The sequence below is a fragment of the Saimiri boliviensis genome, chromosome X (genome assembly GCF_048565385.1).
Source record: "Saimiri boliviensis isolate mSaiBol1 chromosome X, mSaiBol1.pri, whole genome shotgun sequence".
NCBI lineage: Eukaryota > Metazoa > Chordata > Mammalia > Primates > Cebidae > Saimiri > Saimiri boliviensis.
In genome coordinates, this window is record NC_133470.1 from 98,430,689 (window position 1) to 98,454,763 (window position 24,075).

The following is a 24,075-nucleotide window of genomic DNA, read 5'->3' on the forward strand; positions in this document are numbered from 1 at the left end:
ACAACTGAGAACCACTGGTTTAGATTTCATTTGTACTGGGCAGAGGAGAATGCATACAGGCAGAAAAGCTGGGAGAGACAAAACAAATAGCTTGGGAGAGTGGTTCTCCATTATAAGTATGATCCTTAACCAGCAGCATCAGCACCACCTGGGAACTTGTTATAAATGCCAATTCTCAAGTTCCATCCCAAACCACCTCAATCAGAAACTCTTGGGTGGGGTCCACAATCAGTTTCAACCAGCCCTCTAGGTGACTGTGAGGCTCGCTTAAGCTTGACTTGGACTTGGACAACGTTTATGGAAAGGAGTGCAATGAGATAAAGCTATAAAACTTGAACATAACAAGCTGGTGTCAACCCTCCTGATAGTACTATTGAGATGTGCCACAATAACCGATATTCTAAGATGGAATGCACTCCTCTCTAATCTTACCATATCTTTCTTATCTCTTTGAAATTGTAGCACAGATGAAATATATGTCATTCATGCAGGGGCAGAGGACTTCTGGAAGACTGCTTTTCTGGTAGAAGCTGTACTTTTCTTCTAAGTGGACCCGTTTCTGTCTTCAGGAGGGGATCTATCCTCCATGGCCACATGGGCCTTTGGCTGATGGAAAGGCTGGGCTTTGAGGAAGCTGCATACATAAGGTGAAAGAGGGTCCCCCAACCTCCCCTTCTTGTGTCTCGTTTCCACCTAAGCCAGGACTTTGGTTGGCTGGGCCCCTGAGGCTACTCACAAAGTGGTCAACTAATGCCACTCAGTAGAGAAAGCCTTTGCCATATGCTGAGTAAAGACCCCACTGATGTGCAGCAGTGGTGCTTCATGTTTTGCCAGTCAGAGGTGTTCTGTTACCTGGGAGGTTCATGTGCACACTAGTGCATTCTCCTCTCTTCCTGGTCTTCATGATATGGGCCAAACTCCCCGGAATGGAGGAGCTGAGTCCTTGCAGGTTGCTGAGCATCTCTGAGGGTCACGGAAGTGTTTCCAAGATTGGTGCTAGCTCTTCACGAAGAGTTTTGTAGACCAAAGGGGCTTTACCCATCAAGTCCAGTGATTCTCAAATAATGCAATTTTGCTTTCAGTTTTCAGGGCGGGGATTAGGGGGAATTTGACAGTGTCTGGAGACATTTTTTGGTTGTCACAGCTTTGGGGAGCAGTGCTACTGGCATCTAGTGAGTAGAGGCTAAGGATACAGCTCAACATCCTACAAAGGACAAAACGGCAATTCACAACAGAGAATTATTAGGCCTCAAATGTCAAAAGTTCCAGTGTTGAGAAACCCTGACCTAGTCTAAAACCCTTATTTTTGAAATGAGGCAGCTGAGGCTCACATAGGTGAAATGCCATTCTAAAGGTTAGACAGAAAGCATCAAGTCAGGATGACGCTCTTGGTTTCCCAACTACCAGACTGCATTGCTCAACAGTTTCATCTCTGGCAGGGACAGTGTTTCCTCCATTGCAGCTACCACTTACTTTGTGCCTACTAGGTGCCAGACAATGAGCTAGAATCTTCATTTATTACCCCTTCATAACACACACCTTCAATGTGGGCATGACTATCCCTAGAAGGGGCTCATTCTGTGCATGCAAAACAACTATATGAAAAGCGTTGTAGGCCATTAGGAAAGCAAAAATGATCACAAAAGAGACTGAAACTTGGTTCTTGCCCTGGGAGCTTACGTTCAAGTTGTGGAGAAATGATATATTGAAAAATAATGATCATCTAACTTTTTACTTAAAGCCCATGATAATAACCAAAAACCTGTCCCAAGGCACCAAAAGATAAATTTCTTAAAGCGTATATGGAAATTAAGAGTCAGGAGAGGGAGCTGACCATATGCTTTAGCATTGTGGGAAGGCTGAACTGGTCAAAGACAATTATTTATGTGTATTATGACTGAGCACTATCCTAGGTCCCACATATAAATGGTCAATGAGACATATAATGTCTCTGGTTCAGGTGGCTTATATTCTTGTCAGGAGACTCAGACAAGAGAGAAATATATATATACATATACATATATATATATAATCACAAATTGTGACCAATTGAAACCTTACTAAGGTGGCTAAAAGGACATCTCTGAGGGGGTAACATTTTAGTGGAACCCTGAAGGACACAAAGGGACCACTTTAAGGACATAAAGGACATAAAAGGGGTACAAGGCCTTAAGGCAGGAGAAAGCATGGCATATTCTAGGGACTAATGGAAAGCTAATGTGAGCCAGAGAGGCATATAATAAAATTCAGGAGGTGGGGGGCCATCATAGTAGGGAGTTTGCATTTCATTCTACCATGAAAAGAGCAAATTAGCCTGATGAAACATAGGATGCTTGAAGACCTAGATAATGCATGGAGAATGAGGGAGGTTGCAAAGGAGAAGGTAACTGAAATTTCCAGGAACATTTAAAAGTTGTTTCTACCTTGGCCAAATTAAATGACCATTAGCATTGATCTATTCATTCATTGAATATTTTACTTAAATTACTAACGCACATTTAAACCTGCTAACTTCATAGTGTCCATGGTGGCAGTAAAGCTTAAATCTTATGTAGAGATAAGTAGATGGTTAGCTGGGAGGCAAAATGGAGGTCTTGGGCTAACACATCCTGTGGTTGAATGCACTTTTCAGCATGACAGGTTCTCAGTGACATGGAAGACTAATTGCTCTAATTACTCCATTTTTTTTCTCTTTCTGATTAGGTCAGGACATCTGATAATCTGTATATTTTGTCATATTTTCTGTTTCATAGATTTTTAAAGTATTTTCTTGTTGGAGTCACTAATATGTGTCTAATAATTTTGATTGGTAGTCCTGTTGCTGTCTACATTGCTGTGGCCTTAGTGATCTCAGATTTGCTTTGATTTAAAATCATATCTCATTAATTATGTTGAGTTACCTTTTGGAAGAGTTAATTTAAAGGCCAAAAGCAGCATCATTAAATAATTGAGGGCTTGTTAACTGCTTCCAGCTTGAAGCCAGCAAGCCTTGCGCATGTGGCATGATGAGTCAGCAGATGCCTCTGTGGCATTGTCAAAACAGTTTCCTAGGCTGTCTCTGGTTGCTTTTCTGTCTTTGAATAAAGGAAAAGTTTTTGGAAACTGGGTAATCTTGGAAGCTAAAAATACTGAAGAACCCAATATATATATTGACGCTTTTACAAAGTTGTCTTACTTTATTTTATTATTATTATTGTTTTTGAAATGCAGTCTCACTCTGTCACCCAGGCTGGAGTGCATTGGTGTGATCTCGGCTCACTGCAACCTCTGCCTTCCATGTTCAAGCAATTCTCCTGTCTCAGCCTCCCGAGTAGCTGGGATTACAGGCGTGCGCCACCATGCCTGGCTAATTTTTTGTATTTTTAGTAGAGATGAGGGTTTGCCATGTTGCCCAGAGTAATCTCTAACTCCTGACCTCAGGTGATCCACCCGCCTTGGCCTCCCAAACTGCTGAGATTATAGGCGTGAGCCACACCCGGCGTAAGTTGTCTTACTTTAGACTTGCTAACAAACACACTGAAATCCAGGTTATAGGCTATGCTTTTTCAATAATTTACTACATAACTTTTAAAAAGTTGTTTATCCTCCTGAGATTTATTTTCCTTATATTTTTTAAAAAAGGAGTAGCATTGAATTATCTCTAAAGAAATTTTGCTTGAAATGACATAGAGGATTCCATCAGTGTTTGTCATGTACTAAATATTTAGGTAGCTGTTTAATGAGGCCAATGTTATGTCCATTGATACAACTTTTTAGAGTAAATCAAGAACTTTTATAGAGTTAACCAATACATTCTAAATATAGGAAAGATAAATGATTGACTTATTTAGTTCAAAAAATATATTAAAGGATACATTACATTGGACCTTTTTTATTCTATCAAATATTAGAGTTTACTATAGACTGGTTCTTTCTTTACCTCTAGTTTGAAATGGAAATACTGTATTTCTGTGAACATGAGTACGTTAGGCCAAGTCAGCAGGCTTAAACTGTCAAACTCTCTTTCTTACCATGACTGCTCCTTGACCCTGTCCTTGACCTGGGCAATGGCAGAACAGCACTGCTGCTACTGAGAAACCAAACCTAGATGCAAGCTTGCCCTCCTGATGGTTAGTCAATAGAACAACATTTGCAATGGGAACTAGCTCTTTTATAATTGGTGCTCATAACTATCATCCAACCACTAAAGTCAATTATTCTTATCACCTCTGTGTCTGAGTATGCCACCTGTCAGTGTCTGTGTGTCTGTGGATGTGTGGATTTGCATGTGTGCACTTGTGTCTTCCTACTCTACACTACTCCTGTGAGACTTTGGAGTCCTGAATGAGAGGGCTGTGTTTTCAAGGCTGGGGGCATGGGCTATATGGGCAAAATTTTCCCCAGAGGCCTATTGTTTGGCAGCTGTTCTCCTGGGGCTCAGCAGTCTTTCAAAAAGCATGGGGCTCCCAGATCCAGAAATAAATCATGAGCCACTTTTACCACCTTATCTGTATTGAAGAGTAAAGTTGAATCTCTGAAATCTCTGAAAGGAAGCTTTGTATAAATCTAATGTCTACCTACCTAATCACGCAAATTTTTTGTCCACTTCCAAGACTGGATAAATCTATTTTTGGGTAGGGCAGCAGTAGTCACTGAATGAAAGGTGGACAAGTGGTTCAAAGGAACAGTCACAAGAGTGGTTGTCAGATGACAGAGGTCATGTGCAAGAAGGGAATGTACCAGATTGGGGAAAATGACAGAAACATTGGACTAAGTCAGGGAAAAAAGAAGCCCATTCTTTTTTCTTGTCTTGATGGGCTGGGTTCTTTGCAAGTCTCCTTTTTCCCTTCCTAGAGCTGGTACCCCATGGATGCATTGCATCCTCATCAATTTCTTAGGGAATTAGAACAAAGCTACCCATCTGCCTTACTGCTGGAGTCCTGTGAGAAGTCCTCCTTCATTCCTTCTGCTGTCACCTGCACATATAGCCACTCTCCTACTTGAGGGAGCCCTGGGAATAAGTGGATTTGATGTAACAGTTTTAATTTTCTATCCAAAATATCTCTAATTTCAAAGATTTTATAAGCCACAGTAATGTGTTGCCTATACAATGATTCTGGTTTAAAAATTCAGTGTTTCTAGTTCTTTTGCCAACATAACTTCAAGCTACTTTTGATTGACTACTGTTTTTTTTTTTCCGTGTTTTGCTTGAATTGACTGACATTTGAGGTATTGAGTAGAGATATCCTGAGACCCAAAGCTGACCCATTAACTCCCAGATGTTCACGATTTCCAAGGAAATGTTCTGTGCCTGTGCTTATTGCTCAGATGGCTCCTTAAACACTCTCATCTTGGCCGCTTTTGCACTTGCTAAATTCAATTTGAAGAAAGAACAGAAGACAGGGAGAATTTTGTGGAAAGCAATTATCCTGCACTTTTGTGACCTTCATGTTTTTCCCATCATAATGAATTTTGGGGTTAGCTCTTGTGTCAGTCAGCATGTAGCTTTCACTAGAATTTTGTTGTGTGTTACAGATAACCAGTTGTATCTAATTAAACAATAAAGACAGCAGTTCAAGGCATTTTCTGGGAATTAATGACCAGCTGGGAAAAGCTGATGGCTGGAGAGTCAGCCAAATGCTATTAGCTTCAGTCCACCATTAATCTCCAGAAATACCCATTTGTGACATCATTGTTGGTATTGAACAATGAAAATGGAAGACAATTTACCAATATTTGTCACGTATTTCTGAATAACAAAGTCCCTATGCATTGCCCAAAAGTCATTTTTTTCTCTTTTATCCTCCAATTGTCCTTCAGTCTTATAATAGGTTTTCCATACAGCAGTGGATGAAAATGGAATTTCTCAGTTTCTATATAATCGTGGGTGCTTCTTTTTTTAAAGAGTTCCAATTTGGGGAGTTTTATTTAAATATTTTGGATGGTAGAACTAGAATTTGTCTTCAGCTGTGATGCTGGAATTTGATGAGTGTCTGCATTATCATAACTATCTGCTCATGGCAGGAAATGGTTACAAATGTTTTGAATAGCAGCTGTTGCTAGCAAAGATGTGCATTCAACGACGAGATTTTAAGAAGTTATAGTCACATTCCTACTAGATTAAGGGAACTCTCTGCCAGAAAAAGCTATCGTGGTGTCTCTATATAATTTTTTTGATTGCTGCTGCTGAATGGTAGAGGAAAATAAAAAGAGAACTGACTAAAATATTCATCAACTTCTTGCATAATTTAATGACTTATAAAGGAAGACAATTCCTCATAGAGGCGATCTATCAAGAACTTGTTCTAAACTCTTAATACTAATTTAAAAGTTATGTTGGTTTTTATACCAATTTTCCCTTAACATGAAAGGAAGTTCTTAAAATCCCTTAAGATCCCAGCCAATGAGCTAGGACTGTTTTACTCAACACAGAAGCCTCAGATCCCATCTAAATTCAGCCACCATTTGTTTATTTATTATTTTACAAACACCACGGTAGTATTCACCACACAAGAAATTTGCTAGTGGTATCAGTCCTCCTAAATGCATGTTCAGTGTATGCATTTCGGGGAGTAGAATGAGTCAGCTCATCATTAATCGCAGCTTTGGAGTCACTGACTCACTTCTCGTTAAATGAAATAGCCTCATTGGGAAGGGTGTGAAAGAAAAAAATTCATTCTGGGGTCAGTTCCCTGTTTCTGAAAAATGCAGATCAAATTTGCACCTATTTTCTTGGAAGGTTTTCAGATTAGAGAATGTGGTCTTAGACTCTATAAAGGCAGATATCTCGCTTTTGCCGGGAATACAAATACTAGTGATACAAAAATACTAGTGACACAAAAACACTAGTGATACACTTAGGAAGCTTACAAAGGGAATAGAAAGAAAATGTGGACTGAGAGGAACCTGGTGTATATCTAAGGCCAAAATTATTAAACCAGGCCTGACTCCTTTACAATCTATAAAAAAAGGGAGTCCTTTGACCAAGTGTTGCTTTGTAGGCTCTAAACTGGAATCTCTTGTCTTCATTAAGGGGTTTTGAACACCTGAAGAATATTTGCAACTGATTCAGTTCTCTTTGGAAATCAAAGAGTAAAGAGCAGTGCCTTTGATTCTTCTGTCTTTGTGTAGTATGCGGCTTGGAAGTCAGACCCTCACCAGGGGCAGACCAAGAAATGAAACAAAAGCTAATTCACTGATAATTGGTGGACGTTAGCCAGTTTAACCTGTAAATATTTATATTGTATCTCAGTCTGAAACCTATAAGTTTTACATGGGGTTTGTTTAGATACAACATGAGTATCCATATTAAAATACATTTTTGCATTTCGGGTATGATTTAACACTGTTTTCATTTTACTAGCATATATATAGTTGAGTAGCTATTCCCAAGGCTTTAGTGTTTTAAACTAAGCCTATTAAAATAAAATCACTAAGCTATTAGATGTTTTTCTTTGAAACTTTTCTTAGGGCTGTTGTTTCTTTAGTCTTCCCTGGGAGTAGATTTGATTTAAGACGTTCGCTGCTTTTCTGAGGCTCTAACTTGAGTTCATTTTGTTATGTGGTGACCACAGTTCTGGATGACGCCCCCCCTGGCACACAGGAATACATTATGTTACGTCAAGATTCCATCCAATCTGCGGAATTAAAGAAAAAAGAGTCCCCCTTTCGTGCTAAGTGTCACGAAATCTTCTGCTGCCCGCTGAAGCAAGTACACCACAAAGAGAACACAGAGCCGGAAGGTTTGTGCACGACAGACGCGTGTTTTGCTTGTTTTCTCTCATTCTTCTTTCTTTCTCTTTGTTTTGGATTGTGCATTGCCCTCTGGTGTGCTGTGTGTTGTTAAGGCCATGCCATAGCTAGGCGGCCCCCTGGCTGGCTGGTGAATGTGTTATACAGTCTCAGATGGGATGCTGTATAATATGGTCATCTCTGGCACAGCACACAGTGTCACCCTGCTTTTCACAGCTGAAACATTTTCAGTTGCTGTCATTATACTGCCCCATTTGGGCTGCCAAAGTTGCTTGCTTCTGTAGCCAACATCTAGCCAAGTCTGTTTCCATCACCTTGCATTCCTGAAGCAGCAGTCGGCTGAGGAATGAAACTTCTAAAATGAAATAATGAGAAGATTGTTTCAATAATGTTCAACTCTCCTTCACTCCATAAAGCTTCTGCATTGCACTCGAAGAATGCTCATGATCTACTTCGTTTGCTGAAGCAGGCCCAGATTACCTATATAATGCACGTCCTGTTGCACTTTGCCATAGTAAAATGCATGCCTCAAGGAAACTATGAGTAGTTTGTTTCTTTCTTTTCAGCTCAAGTACAGGTTTGGACAACTCTACTTGCTGTTACTTAAACTGAGGTTAATAAGGTACTCATTGCAATCTGTATCACAAATATATCTTCAAAGTATTTCATCTGGACAGAAAGGGTATTTATTCATTGTTTTCAACATTTTTGCATCTATCAAAGAGGAATCTTTATCACATTGCAAATAAAATGCGGTAAATTTATTGCCATCTGTTTACATTTCAGCTTCCAAAATAGCATCTGAGAATTATAATGTAAATGCTAATTAAATACTTACTGTTAAACAGCCCATTTTTCCCTCACATTAAATACCACCGAGGCAGTTTACCAATGAATAACATTTGGAAGTGACAAAATTCACCTGTTCTTTGACAGTCGTGGTTCTTTTCCATTAATGGTTCTTGTATAATTTCCAAAAGCAACCTTGTTTCTATTTCAAGTTGCCCTCTTGCATCATTATGAGAATCTTTATCATATTTGTCTTTCTAATCTGAGAAAGACTGGCATGTGGGTTAAAGTTTTGTGTGTAAATAAATTTCTCCAAATGCACTTTAGTCCATAGTTTTGGAAGCAAAATGTTACAACTTAAAGTTTTCCCTTTCTTCTTTCCAAATAGAGTTTTAGACAATCATTGGCCGAAAATGAGAAGCCTACATGTATCTGTATTTAATTCAGCAATAGAAGCAGGCGTCCCCAAACTTTTTACACAGGGGGCCAGTTCACTGTCCGTCAGACCGTTTGAGGGCTGCCACATACTGTGCTCCTCTCACTGACCACCAATGAAAGAGATGCCCCTTCCTGAAGTGCAGCGGGGGGCCGGATAAATGGCCTCAGGGGTCTGCATGCGGCCTGCGGGGCCGTAGTTTGGGGATGCCTGGAATAGAGCATTCATATTTATATTCTACCCATACTTTTGGTATCTAAACTATCTAATTTGAGTGTGACTACTGACATCCACACATACTCATCTGGAGGTATAAATGGTGGACATTTACAGTGAGTAAAATCAATCATTTGGTTGTTTAGTGGAGAAGATACTAATTTTATTTTGTACTTTAATGAAACAAAAAAATTTAACCAGTGACAATTACTTTACTATATATACTACATACCAATATTCTCTGCTTTGTTTCTCTAAAAATTATATAAACACACACACACACACACACACACACACACACACACACACATACACAGTTTTTGTACTTGCAAATCAGCCTGAGAAACAAAATTTGGTTTCATTAAGAAAAATAAGCCAGTTAAGAAGCAGCTGGTTAAATTCAGTCAAGCAATCAGTTACAAAATTAAAATAGTTTAACAATATTTCAGATTTTAAAAAACAGTTGAATAAAGACCTCATTCATTTCATTATTACATATAATTTTGACAGGATCTGTTAATTTTCAAGTACCATCTGGAGTGTATTGTAAATACTGTTATGAATGTTTTCAGATATAGAGAATTCTTAAGAGAATAGGTAGCAGTTAAACTCTCGTCCACAAAGTTGGGTAGTTTTTGATCTGTCATTTCATCTACATATTGAGCTGTTGCCATTGTGTTTAACGTGGCTGCCATCCTTTCACTTGTGTACTGTGATGATGGGCATTATCTTCATTCAGATTGGAGATTTTCCTTAGTCTTGCCCTCCTTCCAGGTCCTCCTGCCAGGATATCAAAGCTAATATTGCTCTCTTTATTCTTATGAATTGTTTGTAACTAGTATTAAAGTCAGAGGTTTTCTGGGATGATATTTAAATACTATTTACAATCTTACAATACCCCTTCAAACAAGATCCCAGAATCTAATGGTGAACTCGGACCTTAAAATGAAAACACTTGATCTCTACACAAATTACCAGGATCCAGAAGATTTTAGATGGGGGCAAAAGAAAACATGCCATGGAGCAGACCTTGGATAAATAGGGAAACATGGCCAAGAAATTAACATGCTTACTTCAGGTAGGATATTGAAGCTCATCATTTCCAGGAGGTGAAGTAACTGTGAGTTTGGAAGGGTTCACTGGTCATTCTGGCAACGGGGAAGATTTTTGCAGAACTGTTTTTTAATTGCCATAAGTTATAGTGTTCAGTTCTCTCTTAAAGTTGTTGTAACGTTTTATTTTAATTAGTAGAAATAAAAGACCTCTTTTTAAAAAAAACAAATGAAGTGTTTTGCATTTAAACTATGTCTATACATTGAAATATTTTATCGTTATATGAAACATTTCGAAGAGATAGTCTCTGTGCCAAAACATGAGACCTTAATTGACCTTGGCTATGGATGCCCACCAATTCTGCAGCAGGTGAAGGCAGTGGACACAGTGGTTAAGCCATATATTGTTTGGTCTGTGCAATGCCAGCATGCTAGTATAACCTCTTCTACTTAGGTTGTTTTTTATACAATGTTAAAAACCCCAAATGAAAAATTAAAAAAATATATTTAAACCTTTTGGAGAAATAAATGTATGAATTGCATAAGCTTTAGAAATGATTAATTAAATCAAACAGATTATATGTATTATGATACAGTTGCAATTACTAAATTGATAAAAATCAGCCAACTCTTTTTTTATTAGTATAGATAGAGTCTTGCTTTTTCTTTTGGTTGGCAGTGGTTTGTAAGGGCTGAGCTATTTCCATAGTTTATGACCTCTTAAGATTTGGTACAGGTAATTTAACATTATTTACAGTCACTCATCTTTTAAAAAATATTTTTGTATTATGTCCAGCGACTTCAGAATCCATGTAAAATAATACATAGAGGGATTGAAATATCTCTTTGGCTTTTCAGGATACATGAAGGCCAAATTACACTTTGCCAAAACCAGGTTTCTATTTATGAATATCCAATTCTAAAACAAATTCTTTAATCTGTTCCAAATACTTGTGATTTTCAGTGATATGATTATTTCCATAAAAACCACTTATGATATAATGTTACGTGAGTACTGGAATTTGGCTAAAGAAGTGCACACAAGTATCTGAGAGTCTAATTTGGCCCAGTATCTACAATGTTCTTTGTTTAAGAGAGCCACATGGAGAGTGGAGATCATTACCAAAATCTTTTTCTTACTGTTCCAGGAGCCTTTTGGCAAAAGAAAGTATAATCTTCATAGCTTTATTCTTTTGTTGATTTTATTTTTCTATGCCATGTGTGCCAAAATTAAATCACGATTTAGAGTAACTCCTGGAAGCCAATCTAATATTAGTATAGTTGCCATTTCCTAAATGCCACTCCCTGGGCTTTTACTGATGTTCAAAGATTGTTAAAGAGAATAGCACCAAGATATACATGCTTACAAGTAGATCATGTTGGAAATCTACAGAGAAAAATAAATCATGGAATCCCAGTGTTTGCTTTTAGGGTTAAAAATTCTTATTACAACAGTAAATGTGAAGAAATTAATGCAACATAGGAAAGTGGTACAGAGCTTGGTGATTTGTCACCATCTTTTGATCAAGCTCTTGGGCTCTTTCCTATAGTCTTGTTTGCATGTGATTACACACACACTTGTGTGCATGCGTACACACACACTCACACACACACACACACACACACACACACACACACATATTCTATCTCCCTTAGGGCACTTGTAACCTTTTTATTCAGAGAGGCATCCAGCTTTTGTGGCTTTGGAGAAGAGAATCTGTGCTTGAGGTTGGTGATAAAGTATGGCAGCTTCCACCAACCAAGAGAAGGCAAAATTACATGTTAAATGTCATGGGGGTTTATTTGTAACTACCACGCTGTTACTCTGATAATGCTTTGGGTTGTTCCAAAAAGAGCATGCATCACCGTGAATATCAGTCTTGCCTTAATGATGGGAGAGGAAGAGTCAGAGGAATGTGAAGGAACATGCTGAGGGAAATGTTTTTCATATTCATGTTTTTTCAACTTTGTTGTTTACTGTTGTGCCTTCCACATTTTAATACTAACTTTCCCTTTGAGAAAAATGTGTCACTATTAATTTGAATTAGTAGTTAAATAAAACTAAACTACCGTTATTAAATCTTTTTGTCACTAAACTAGAGTTGGGTAATAAACTCAGATGCTTGTCAGCCGAAAATATTTTGACTTTCAGGAAGGATATAACTAGATTCCATGTCTGTTGCCTTGAGAATAATTGAGTGGATACTCCTATTCTATTACAAAAGTATGGGGCCTTGGTTTGCATTTCTCTAATGATCAGTGATGATGAGCTTTTATTTTTTTCTAATATGTTTGTTGGCCACATAAATGTCTTCTTTTGGGAAGTATCTGTTCATATCCTTTGTCCACTTTTTAATGGAGTTGTTTGTTTTTTCCTTGTAAATTTGTTTAAGTTCCTTGTAGTCTCTGGATATTAGACCTTTGTCAGATGGACATATTGCAAACATTTTCTCCCATTCTGTAGGTTGTCTGTTCACTTTGATGATAGTTTCTTTTGCTGTGCAGAAGTGCTTTAGTTTAATTAGATGCTGTTTGTCAATGTTTGCTTTTTGTTGCAGTTGCTTTTGAGGTTTTTGTTTTGAAATCTTTGTCCATGCTTATGTCCTAAATGGCATTGCCTAGATTTTTTTCTAGGGTTTTTATAGATTTTGGTTTTACATTTAAGTCTTTAATCCATCCTGAGTTTATTTTTGTGTAAGGTATAAGGAAGAGGTCCAGTTCTAGTTTTCTACATATAGCTAGCCAGTTCTCCCAACATCATTTATTAAGTATGGAATCCTTTCCCCATTCCTTGTTTTTCTTGGTTTGTCAAAGATCAGATGGTTGTAGGGGTGTGGTTTTATTTCTGAGTCTCTATTCTGTTCCATTGTTGTATGTGTCTGCTTTTGTACCAGTACCATGCTGTTTTGGTTACTACAGCCTTATAGTATAGTTTGAAGTTGGGTAATGTGATGCCTCTAGCTTTATTATTTTTGCTTAAAATTGTCTTGGCTATGCAGACTCTTTTTCGGTTCCATATGAATTGTAATTTTTTTTTTCTAATTCTGTGAATAATGTCAATGTCAGATTAATGGGAATAACATTGAATCTATAAATTACTTTGGGCAGTATAGCTGTTTTAAACATACTTATTTTTTCTATCCATGAGCATGGAATGTTTTTCCATTGGTTTGTGTCCTCTAATTTTTTTTTTTTTTATCAGTGGTTTATAGTTCCCTTGAAGAGGTCTTTCATTTCCCTTTGTTAGCTGTATTCCTAGGTATTTTATTCTCTTGGTAGCAATTGTGAATGGGAGTTCATTTATGATTTCACTTTCTGCTTGTCTGTTGTTGATATATAGGAATACCTGTGAATTTCGCACATTGATTTTGGATCCTGAGACTTTGCTGAAGTTGCTTATTAGTTTAAGAAGCTTTTGGGCTGAGACAATGGGGTTTTCTATCTATAGGATCACATCATCAGCAAAGAAAGGCAATTTGACTTCTTCTCTTCCTATCTGAATATGCTTTATTTATTTCTGTTGCCTGATTGCCCTGGCCAAAACTTCTAATACTATGATAAAAAGGAGTGGTGTCAGAGGGCTTCCTTATCTTGTGCAGTTTTCAAGGAGAATATTTATAGCTTTTGCCCATTCAGAATGATATTGGCTGTGGGTTTGTCATAAATGACTCATTATTTTGAGGTATGTTCCTTCAATAAATCATTTATTGTGAGTTTTTAACATGAAGGAGTGTTGGATTTTATTGAAGACCTTTTCTGCATTATTAGAGAAATGCAAATCAAAAGTACAGTGAGGTACCATCTCATGCCAGTCAGAATGGCAATTATTAAAATGTTCAGAAACAACAGATGCTGGTGAGGCCATGAAAAAATAGGAATGCTTTTCCACTGCTGGAAATGCTTTTCCACTGTGGGAATGCAAATTAGTTTAACCATTGTGGAAGACAGTGTGGCAATTACTCAAAGACCTAGAATCAGAAATACCATTTGACCCAACAATTCCATTACTGGATATATACTTAAAGGAATATAAATCATTCTATTATAAAGATACATGCATGTGTATGTTCACTGCAGCACAATTCACAGTAGCAAAGGCATGGAATAAACCCAAATGCCCATCAGTGATAGGCTGGATAAAGAAAATGTGGTACATATACATCATGGAATACTATACAGCCATAAAAAGGAATGAGATCATGTCCTTTGCAGGGACATAGATGGAACTGGAAGCCATTATCCTCAGCAAACTAACACAGGAACAGAAAACCAAACATCACATGTTCTCACCTGTAAGTGGGAACTAAACAATGAGAACACGTGGACACAGGGAGGAGAGCAACATACACTGGAGCATGTTGGGGTGAGGAGTGTGGGGGGAAGGGAGACTATCAGGAAAAATAATTCATGCTGGGCTTAATATCTTGGTGATGAGTTGATAGGTGCAGCAAACCACCATGGCATACATTTACCTATGTGACAAACCTGCATGTCTTGCACATGGACACTGAAACTAAAAATAAAAACAAAAGCATAGGACCATGTGTTCTGGTGACTCTAAAGTGATAAAAAGATTTATTCTCAACATTTTTATTTCAGAGTCACTTTTTTATTTCATCACTTAGGGCCATCCTGCCTTTCATATATGACCTGAAGGATGACAAAGTGACACTAGATAATTTTCTTTGCTCATTGAAGCAAATGGCAGCATAATTGCAGAGTCACAAGAAAGATAAAAATATTAGTCCAAATTAATGCCAGAAATCTGGTGGCCTTGGTCATTAACAATGAGTAAACACTATCCTCTCCCCACAAAGTGTTTAATTCTGTTTCTCTTACATTGTATGTCCTGATAACATTAGGAAACTAGCAATCGCAATGAAACCCATTCTTTTTTCCCTCCTATTTCTCCTACCTTATGGCAGCAAACACAAAATGAAGTCATATTTAAGGGATAGTTTCTACTCTCTGGAAAACTCATTGTCTAATTAAGGAAGTATGAATAGTAGCCAGTAATTCACTTTCATGGTAAGATGAACATTTTATCATTCTCTTATTGAATATATGCATCTCCATTCAGTCTCCAGGCTGGCTTTTACAGTAGAAACTAATAACCATTCATTCTTTAAAATATCATTCACTTTTTAAAGCAGCCAATCTCTCCTCTCCCTTGAGCTTATGTGTTCCAATCATGGTGGTGGTTTTCTTGAAACAAAGTTGTCTCTCCTTTGTAACTCTCTTGTTGACATCTTCTTAGTAAATACTTGGAGCAGACATTTCGCCTGTATGAAGCCAGCACCAATGACCCGCTTCAGGCATTTCTATTTAAAATGGCACTGCTCTGTGAAAGTGCTTTGAAAGGTCTACTAGATAAATGACAGCACATGCTGGTGATTTTGATTTTAAAAAGTCAAAAGTCAAAGATACATGAAAACATCTGAAAATTATATATCCTTATGAGTGCTGCCCCCTTCAAAGCCAAGACATCAAGAATTGTGTTGCCAACATGCTCCTGGGATGATGTCTCACCAACTTTTCTTGAGTTTTTTCTCTTCCTAGCCAGTTGATAAACCACTTTAGAAATTCTGCCTCCTGGATCCAGCATGGTAGGACCCAGCTAGACTATTTTCCATTTCCAAAAAGGCATAGCCTGAAAGACTAGTTGATTCCCCAAATCAAGCCCAATCCTGATGTTGGAAGTCTACCTCTACTAAGGAGATGTACTAGAATGTTCTGCTCCCTCTGCTCCAATTTTCACCCTGTGTTTTGTTTTAAATGACAATTCACTTGCCTGGTTGAAGAGAATACAGGAAAGAACTGTAATCTCTTTCACAGGTTTTTAAATAGTTATCAGATTAATGTTTTCCAGTAATATTTCATGCAACACTGATCTTATATTTATGTAAAAAGACAGCATTTGTGGTGAAATATTTGTTTCCCAAATTAAACACCATTCCTAGAGGAAAACAATGCATGAGTATATGTAAGATTTTAAAGAGCCTTGCAGGGTAGGAATCTGTCTACCATAGGCAATTCAGTGGCAAGCAGCATCTTCCAGCTACTGGACCCTTTTACTGATAATACAGATGAACATCCCCCAAGTAACACTTTGGGAAAAGCTCTGCTGGTTCTACGCAGTGTATCCTCATCAAAGATGACCTTTGTCAGGTAGCACACTTTTGAAAATGATTGCTGTTCTCTTTCCTCTCTGACTCTCACTATCTTTAGAGAAAGGCTGCTTAAAGTATTGCTCATGTGTCTCAAATTGTTTGTTATCAATCCATGACTAGATAAGGATCTTAAGCTACAAGTAAATCAGTGATTTCTTCATCAAGTATTGCTGTCTTGTTGTGAAAAATAATGTCAGCTGAACTAAATAAGAGTTGTATTAAATAACATAGTTCACAGACCAGTGCTACGTCTGTTGACCATACTTTGAATAACAGTGCTTTAGATTAGTGATTCTCAATTTTGGCTATACTTTGGAATCACCTGAGGACCTTTAAATACTACTGATGTCTGAGCCCAACATCAAACCAAAACCAGACAATCAATCAAACAAGCAAACCCTGCAAAATCTCTTGTTGTGCTTCTGGTCCCAAACATTTTAGATAAGAGATACTCAACCTTTAGTTATTAGTTTTTATATGGATAAAACATTTATGTTCTATGTCCTTATTGTAAATTTTTATATGTTACTTAAGAAGAAATAATTAAGTAAAAAGGACTTTATAGCTGGAAAAAAATTCCTTGTGGTGTTGGCTTAACACGAGTACATTTTTTTACATCTCCCTAACTGATTCTAATGTGCTAACAGGGTTGGAATCACTGCCTTAGGAAATAATCGCCTTGGCATAAGGTCTGCTGGCTAATGTCAGCGATCAATCCAGGAATCTTATCATGCTGATTGCACGGACCTCTTCAAAAAGTGCCCTGTGGTAGAGGGCACAGCTGGAGAGGCAACCCTTATATGACCTTTAGAACTTGAGCCGTGTAAGGTATCCATCTTTCCCACTGCATGCACACACACACCTTTCTGAAGTTTCCTTACTTTTTTGCCACTCTGTCCTTTTAGAAAAATAAATTAGGCTTCTCCATAAGCGCGTAGTAATCTGCCACCTTGTGACCAACATTCTTTCTTGCAAGCAATTGTTGCAACACTTGTTCTGCTCTCAGTATCTGATTCAGCTTGCAAATATGGGTCAAAGAGTTGCTCGGAAGCTGTGCATAACTGTACTTAAAGAAGAAGATGGTGAAGGAGAAAAGGGTGTTTCAGTATGCCAGAAAAGTACTGACACTTCTTTACTTGATTGCTGTGCTCTAGAGTGAAATTGCAAAGCTTGACTCAAGCAGCTTGTGGCCTGGGTATGTGTCTTTGTGTTACACCAGAGGCTGTCATCATCCAGGCATTGCCCTCTTATCATCTAGATATAATCAGCTACTGCAGCATAAAAGTATTACAGCAGCTTGTATGTGAAAACTGACTCTGACATGATTAGGAAGCTTTAATTGCTATCCGTGTTTATAAATCATTCCTAACATTTTAAACTACGTGGATTCTGGCATTCATGTCTTATACTCTACAGCATTTTTTAGTGTGCTTAAGAATAGCACCTTGAATAATGACCACTGGGAAAGTGTTTAACAAGAGACATTATATTTTGCATTTTATCAGCACTTACCCTTGTCTTGCCTCACAGCCAATATTCACACTCACTCCAACACATGAAAATCACTTGTCCACTTCCACCCATGTGCTAGAAAATTTTTACTTATGAGCCCTAGCTATTTTAAGATTTATATTCTCAGAAAAGCTCTAGGACAACCTTCAAGCATGTCCAGCTTTGGAAGCAGCAAGTGTACATTGGCCCAAAGATCATATCTACAAAAGGGAAAGGGAAGAGAGCACGCTTCCACTGGGCCACATCTTCAGTGACAACACTGCCTAGCCCCTTAGAAGCATGATCACAAAAACCTTGTCAGATAGGGTTGCTACCACCATTTCACAGATCAGCAAATGAAGATGCAGAAAGGTTAAGTCGCTTCACCAGTAAATAGGAGAACTTGATTTGAACCTAGTTTTACTGGCTTCTAAAACCCATGCCTTCTCCCCTCCTGGCTTCTCCATATGCTCAGGTTCCCCCCTCTTGCTCCATAAGTGCATTTGGTATCTGAAACAAATTTAGTGCTAAAAAGTAATCTTAAGCATAAAGAAATAAAATTATATCCACAGGTCTTCCTCAGCTATGTGAGCGCAAGAGTTTGTCATAAGCAGAAGGGACTCAGGAGGTACTTGCTCATTCTATAGGCCTAAGATTAGGTGGAGTACAGCACTCAAAAGGAGGGGATGAAATGACCCTTACCTTTAAGGAACTGCTGACTTGGTCCTGGCATACAAAGAAATAGTGGAGTGATTAATGAATACTTAAATTCAATTTGAATGCAATAGATCTATTTCTAGATACAAATATAAAAAGGTCACTTGTCTACTCTGCTTTATTTAGGCTAGGGAATGTGCCTTTCCACCTGTGTATTAGTCAGTTCCCAGACTGCTATAAGGAAATACCTGAGACTGGGTAATTTATAAAGAAAATAGGTTTAACTGGTTCACAGTTCTGCAGACTGTACAGGAAGCATGATGCTGGCATCTGCTTAGCTTCTGGGGAGGCCTCAGGAAACATTTAATCATGGCCGAAAGCAAAGCAAGAGCCAGCACTTCACATGGTCAGAGCAAGAAGAAGAGAGAGCAGGGTGGAGGGTGCCACACATTTTTAAATGACTGGGTCTCATGGGAACTCAGTCACTATCAGGAGAACAGCACTGAACTGATGGTGCTAACCCATTCATGAGAAATCTCCCTCATGACCCAATCATCTCCCACCGTCCCCACCTCCAATACTGGGGATTACAATTCAACGTGAGATTTGGGTGGAGATATAGATCCAAACCATATTAACCTATAATAGTAAAAATGAGGAAATGTCATTTTTAATTATTCAGTATCTGATTCCATTGCTTAATTTTTTTCAGTGGAATAAAATTCCTACCACTGATGGGAGTATTACTAAGACTTGCCCGGAGCACTTCCTGAAGTCCAATAGGATTAGATATTACATATACATCTGGGTATTAGCAACAAATTATCTTTTATCACTTATGGGATCCCTACTCTCTAAGTAATTAATAATGAAAACAATGACTGGTAGTTATCCAGAACTTAGTATTTGAAGTAGGGCTGTAATGGTATGATCCCTTCATTCTCCATCATAAATGTTCACAGCCAATAGCCAGCACTATAACAAGAAAACAGGTTAATAAGAGAAAATGCAACACACTTTTTACTATTAGGCACACACATGTTCATACAAAATATGAACTCAAAGAGAGGCCAACAGATTGAGGCGTAAATGCCTTCCTCGTAGGGGAGAGGGAAATGACAGTTGTAAATGATTTCAGGGGAAATGAATAGGCCCAGTGTTCAGATAATGATTCAAAGAAGCGAAGATTATCTTCTGCATATAGTTTCTTAGGTAATTTCTTGGAACTACTATTTTAAGTTCTATAGTCTCAGAACAGCTCTAGGACAACTTTCAAACATGTCCAACTTTGGAAACAGCAAGAGTACATTAGCTTAAAAACCAGATCCACAAGGGGGAAAGGGAAGAGAGGACAATTCCACTGGCCCACTGCTACATATAGTGAGAGCACTGTGCATAGCACCTTAAGAAGAGTGTATGAAAGGTCTCTCTGGGTGTGGTGGTGAGTCTTAGTCTCTTCTCCATTGGTTGAGCTTTCTAGTTTATTTGATGAGATTCCTAGGGAGTGAGACTTAAGACAACTGTATTTCTTTTGCAAAGAAGATTTTTTGCTCAGATAGGGAAATTCCGGAAAGAGTCCCTCCCTTCACTTGGCAGGCAAGTGGGGAGAAAAGTCAAGATTAGAAGGACCATGATTCTGAGGCAGCCTCTAAAGTCTCTCAGCATGCCAAAGTGTCAGTCTTCAGGGTGTCACTTTCTGAGCCCCAAACAGTGCCAAACACTTTACCTAACATCGTCTTAATTCTCACAGTGATTTTTGAAGGTAAGTAGGTTGGTATTTATTTCTCTTCATTTTATAGATGAGGAAACAAATATCCAGAGGTGAAACAATGTTTTCAAGGTCACCTGGCTGGAAAATAGTAAAAACAATATGGAAATGCAGCTTATCTCATTCCAAAGTCCATGATCTCTCAGTTACATGAAAATGTATTTCAAACCAAGGTTTGCCATAGCAGGGCTCCCCATTCATTCTCTAGTTGTGCTGGTTGTAGCTTATTGAAACACATTGCCTGATCTACCAAGTAACCAAAAGTGGAGGGATCTTGTACTTGCTGTCAGAAAAACAATAAAAAGTTGGCTTGTTCTTAAAAGAGGAATTTATAGATTTAATTTTAAAATACGGTTTTTTTTTAGGGCAAATTGCTATCACATTTGACTTGGTCAAAATACTTTACAATCTACATTGTCAGAGTTGGAATCTATTCACTCTGCTGATTTAAGTTTCTCAGCCACAGGGCAGTTCTTGATTTCTTCCACCTCAAAACCTTGTCTCACACAATATCTTCTGGTGACCTAACACCTGCATGACAAAACTGTCATTACACAATGAGAAATAACTTTAGGCACATGAGGATTAAGTCCTGCTCACTGGATTGGGTCACTGTTAAGATATTATTCTTTACAGTTTGCACAAGGAGTGGGATTGCATGCAGTGGTCCATTTTCTTCCAAAAGTGTGAAGAAGGAGGACCCAGCAATTTTCATGATGTATTCTGTGTAGGAGATCCTATACTGTGCTTTAGTTAGATACTTAGCTAACAAGTTTTAACATCTTTTATGTGCTAGGTATTTCAGGTTTATTATTGCTAATCTTCCCAACCACCCCATTAAGTGTGTGTCATCAGTCTTGAAAGGAATATGGAAAATGAGTGTAGAGATGTGAAATTTTTATTCAGAGTCACACAGCTAATTGGTGTCTTGATTGAGATTTGAAGCCAAGTCTATTTAGCTCCCAAGCCTGATCTTTTCCATCATACTGTGCTGTCTCAGCTCTTCTTATATCCTGATTCCTTTTAGACATAAGAAATGAGAAAAGAGCCCGGCACTGTCTTACCCAGTGTTGGCAAGAGCCTAGATATGGAAGAAAACTGTAGAACTATCTTTAACCTCTCAGCAGGGTATACTTACCCAGTGCACCCAATGAAGGACTTCCTGTGTGTGTTTCCCACATCCTGGTTTGATTGTTGGGATACACGGTAGGCAAGGAGTTAAAGCAGCATTATTGAGATTTGTCATATATCTCTTCCCTTTGTTCGCTTATATGAACATTTACTCACTTTAATTCCTCCTTGAGGGCAGAGATAGAATCTCAAGTGCAGGTCATTTTTTCTGAAATGCTTGCTTAAATGGTGTCATGCTTCAAACACATAGTTCAACGGAACCACTAGGCCTTTAGGCAGCCTTAACTGATTCTGCCGTGAACTGCCTCCCCAAGAAAAGGACAGGGGTGATGCAAAGTTCTGGGAGTGCTGTGTTTCTGTGGAGCAGTGTACACAAGTAGAGAAAGCCCATTTTAGGTCATCCAGATTTGGGCACTCCTAGTGGGAGTTCAGATATTTCATTCTTGCTCTGAATTTTTGTGTTCACCTTGGATTGTGGTGATTTTTTTTTCCATTTTCTTTCTTTCTTTCTTTGTTTTTTTTTTTTTTTTGAGACAAAGTTTCTCTCTTGTTGCCCAGGCTGGAGTGCAATGGCATGATCTCAGCTCCCTAAAGCCTCCACCTACCAGGTTCAAGCAATTCTTCTGCCTCAGCCTCCAAAGTAACTGGGATTACAGGCATGCAGTCACCACGCCTGGCAAATTTTTGTGTTTTTAGTAGAGATGGGTTTTGCCATGTTCGCCAGGCTGGTCTCGAACTCCTGACCTCAGGTGATCCACCCGCCTTGGCTTGCCAAAGCGCTGAGATTACAGGCATGAGCCACCATGCCCGGGTGGACTTTGGTGATCTTTTGCACTGAGAGAGGTGGCATCCCTTTTACAATAGTCTGTCAACAAATACAGGAAGATTCTAGGAACTGACACATCCATATTCAGATTATTTGCTTCTTCTCTTTTTCTTTCCCTTTGTGAGCACAGGTGACTTGCCCTGAATTGGGTGTAGAATATTCACAGAGAGCCTCAATGGGGTAGGAGCTATCTGAGTTGAGCTCCACCAGAGACCTGCGATTGCCTTCATAATGGCACAGTTGATTCTGTCCCTTCCAAAAGCACAAAATAATAGAACAAGGGAAACATGCCCCTTTGTGATCACTAGTTGCCATTCAAGGAGGGTTTGAACACACACACACACACAAATGGACAACTACTACTATTTAAAATAGTTTATTTGTGGGAAAAACACTTAAAAGCAGAGTTGTGCAGCTCACATGGTCCCTCTGTGATACATCCAACCCAGCAAAGCCCAGATTAATCACCGCCCTGTACGGGCTCAAGCAAGCCATTCATACAGTGAGGATATTTGTCTAGCAGACTGCCTCAGGCTGTGAACAAAATCAAGTTCTTTTCAACCAACAAGGAAGGAACAAAGGGCATTTCAAAAAATGGGGATTGTAGAAGCTGCCGGCAAGTAACTTTTCTCTTATGTTCCTTCTTCAGCTATTTCTCCTCTGTGTTCACTTGATTTTTCTGGGCGAAGGTAGCATTTGGAATCCATTTTAGAAGATCGTGAACTAACTTGGTAAATCTCTAATTGGCATACATGGTAAGCTGTTCACTTAGTGGATAATTGACTAAATGTACCCAGAATATTTAGCGAGGGAGGAATAAAAATCCCCAAAGCAAATCAGAGTAGTTTAGAAACCTTTTCCTCTAGTGCCACGTTTTTCTTTGTGAATGGCTGCTGGTGTCTTAAAAGTGGTCTATCTCCCTTCCCAATAAGGATTTCATTTAAATATACAACCTTCATTCCATCTGTACTTAATAGAGCTTTATTAAATGGATACCATAAGCATAGCAATGTGTCTGTCAACAGTAAGTGTTCAATTAATATTTATTATTACAAATAACTTATTTATCTAACACATTTTGATATTCTGTGTTCAACTGCCATTTGCTCTAATTCCACATGGCAAATGACTGAGTGCTTCTTATCACCACTAGCCGAACTGACATATTTGTTAATAGATGTTTATTGAGTGTCTTGCACAAGCCAGGTATTATGGTGGTTAGGCACAGCATGATAAACCGATTACATCTCTGCCTTCAAGGAGGAATAGGAAAGCAGACTTTGAACTAATTGATTATTAAGATTGTGTTACATTCAAAAACACTCTAATATGTAGTGACTTAAACCAGCTAAACATATGTTATTTCTCTTCAGCTATAGGTTGGCTACATGGTTCTGCTGATCCAGGTTGGGCATTGCTGATCTTTCCTGGGATCAACAATATATTTGTGGTCAGCTGGTAAGGCAGGATGTCACTGACTGTTTTAGGATGTATTTGTATAGGACACCTCAGCTCTCCTTCATGTGTCTTTCAAGTCTTATTTATCTATTTTAATACTTCATTTATTAATTTTTTTCATTCAACATTTACTGAGCATGGTCTTGCATTTAAATTGCTCAGGAATGAGTGCTGGGCTGGTAACAGACATTCAATATTATTAGGCTGTGGCTAGTATTAAAACATGAGAGCAGATGAGACACATAGGGAGAGATAATAGAGAAGCAAGCCCTGGGGCATAGAAATATTGTAAGATGCTGTAGAAGAGAAAGGACTCCAGACATAAAAGAAGGAAAACCAAGAGAATGAGG

At 38.4% G+C, this 24,075-nt stretch overlaps 1 protein-coding gene across 6 annotated transcripts in view; it reads left to right on the forward strand.

Moving 5' to 3' along the window:
- FGF13 (fibroblast growth factor 13) overlaps positions 1-24,075 on the forward strand; it is a 604,280-nt gene that overhangs the window by 364,781 nt on the left and 215,424 nt on the right. For 5 of the 6 annotated variants that reach the window (XM_010351485.3, XM_074392004.1, XM_074392005.1 and 2 more), the window contains one exon: positions 7,554-7,721. The exons of the other annotated variant lie outside the window; for it this stretch is intronic. In XM_010351485.3, the coding sequence (XP_010349787.1) occupies positions 7,554-7,721 (168 nt within the window). The remainder of the gene's footprint in view (positions 1-7,553; positions 7,722-24,075) is intronic. 6 annotated transcript variants of the gene reach the window in all.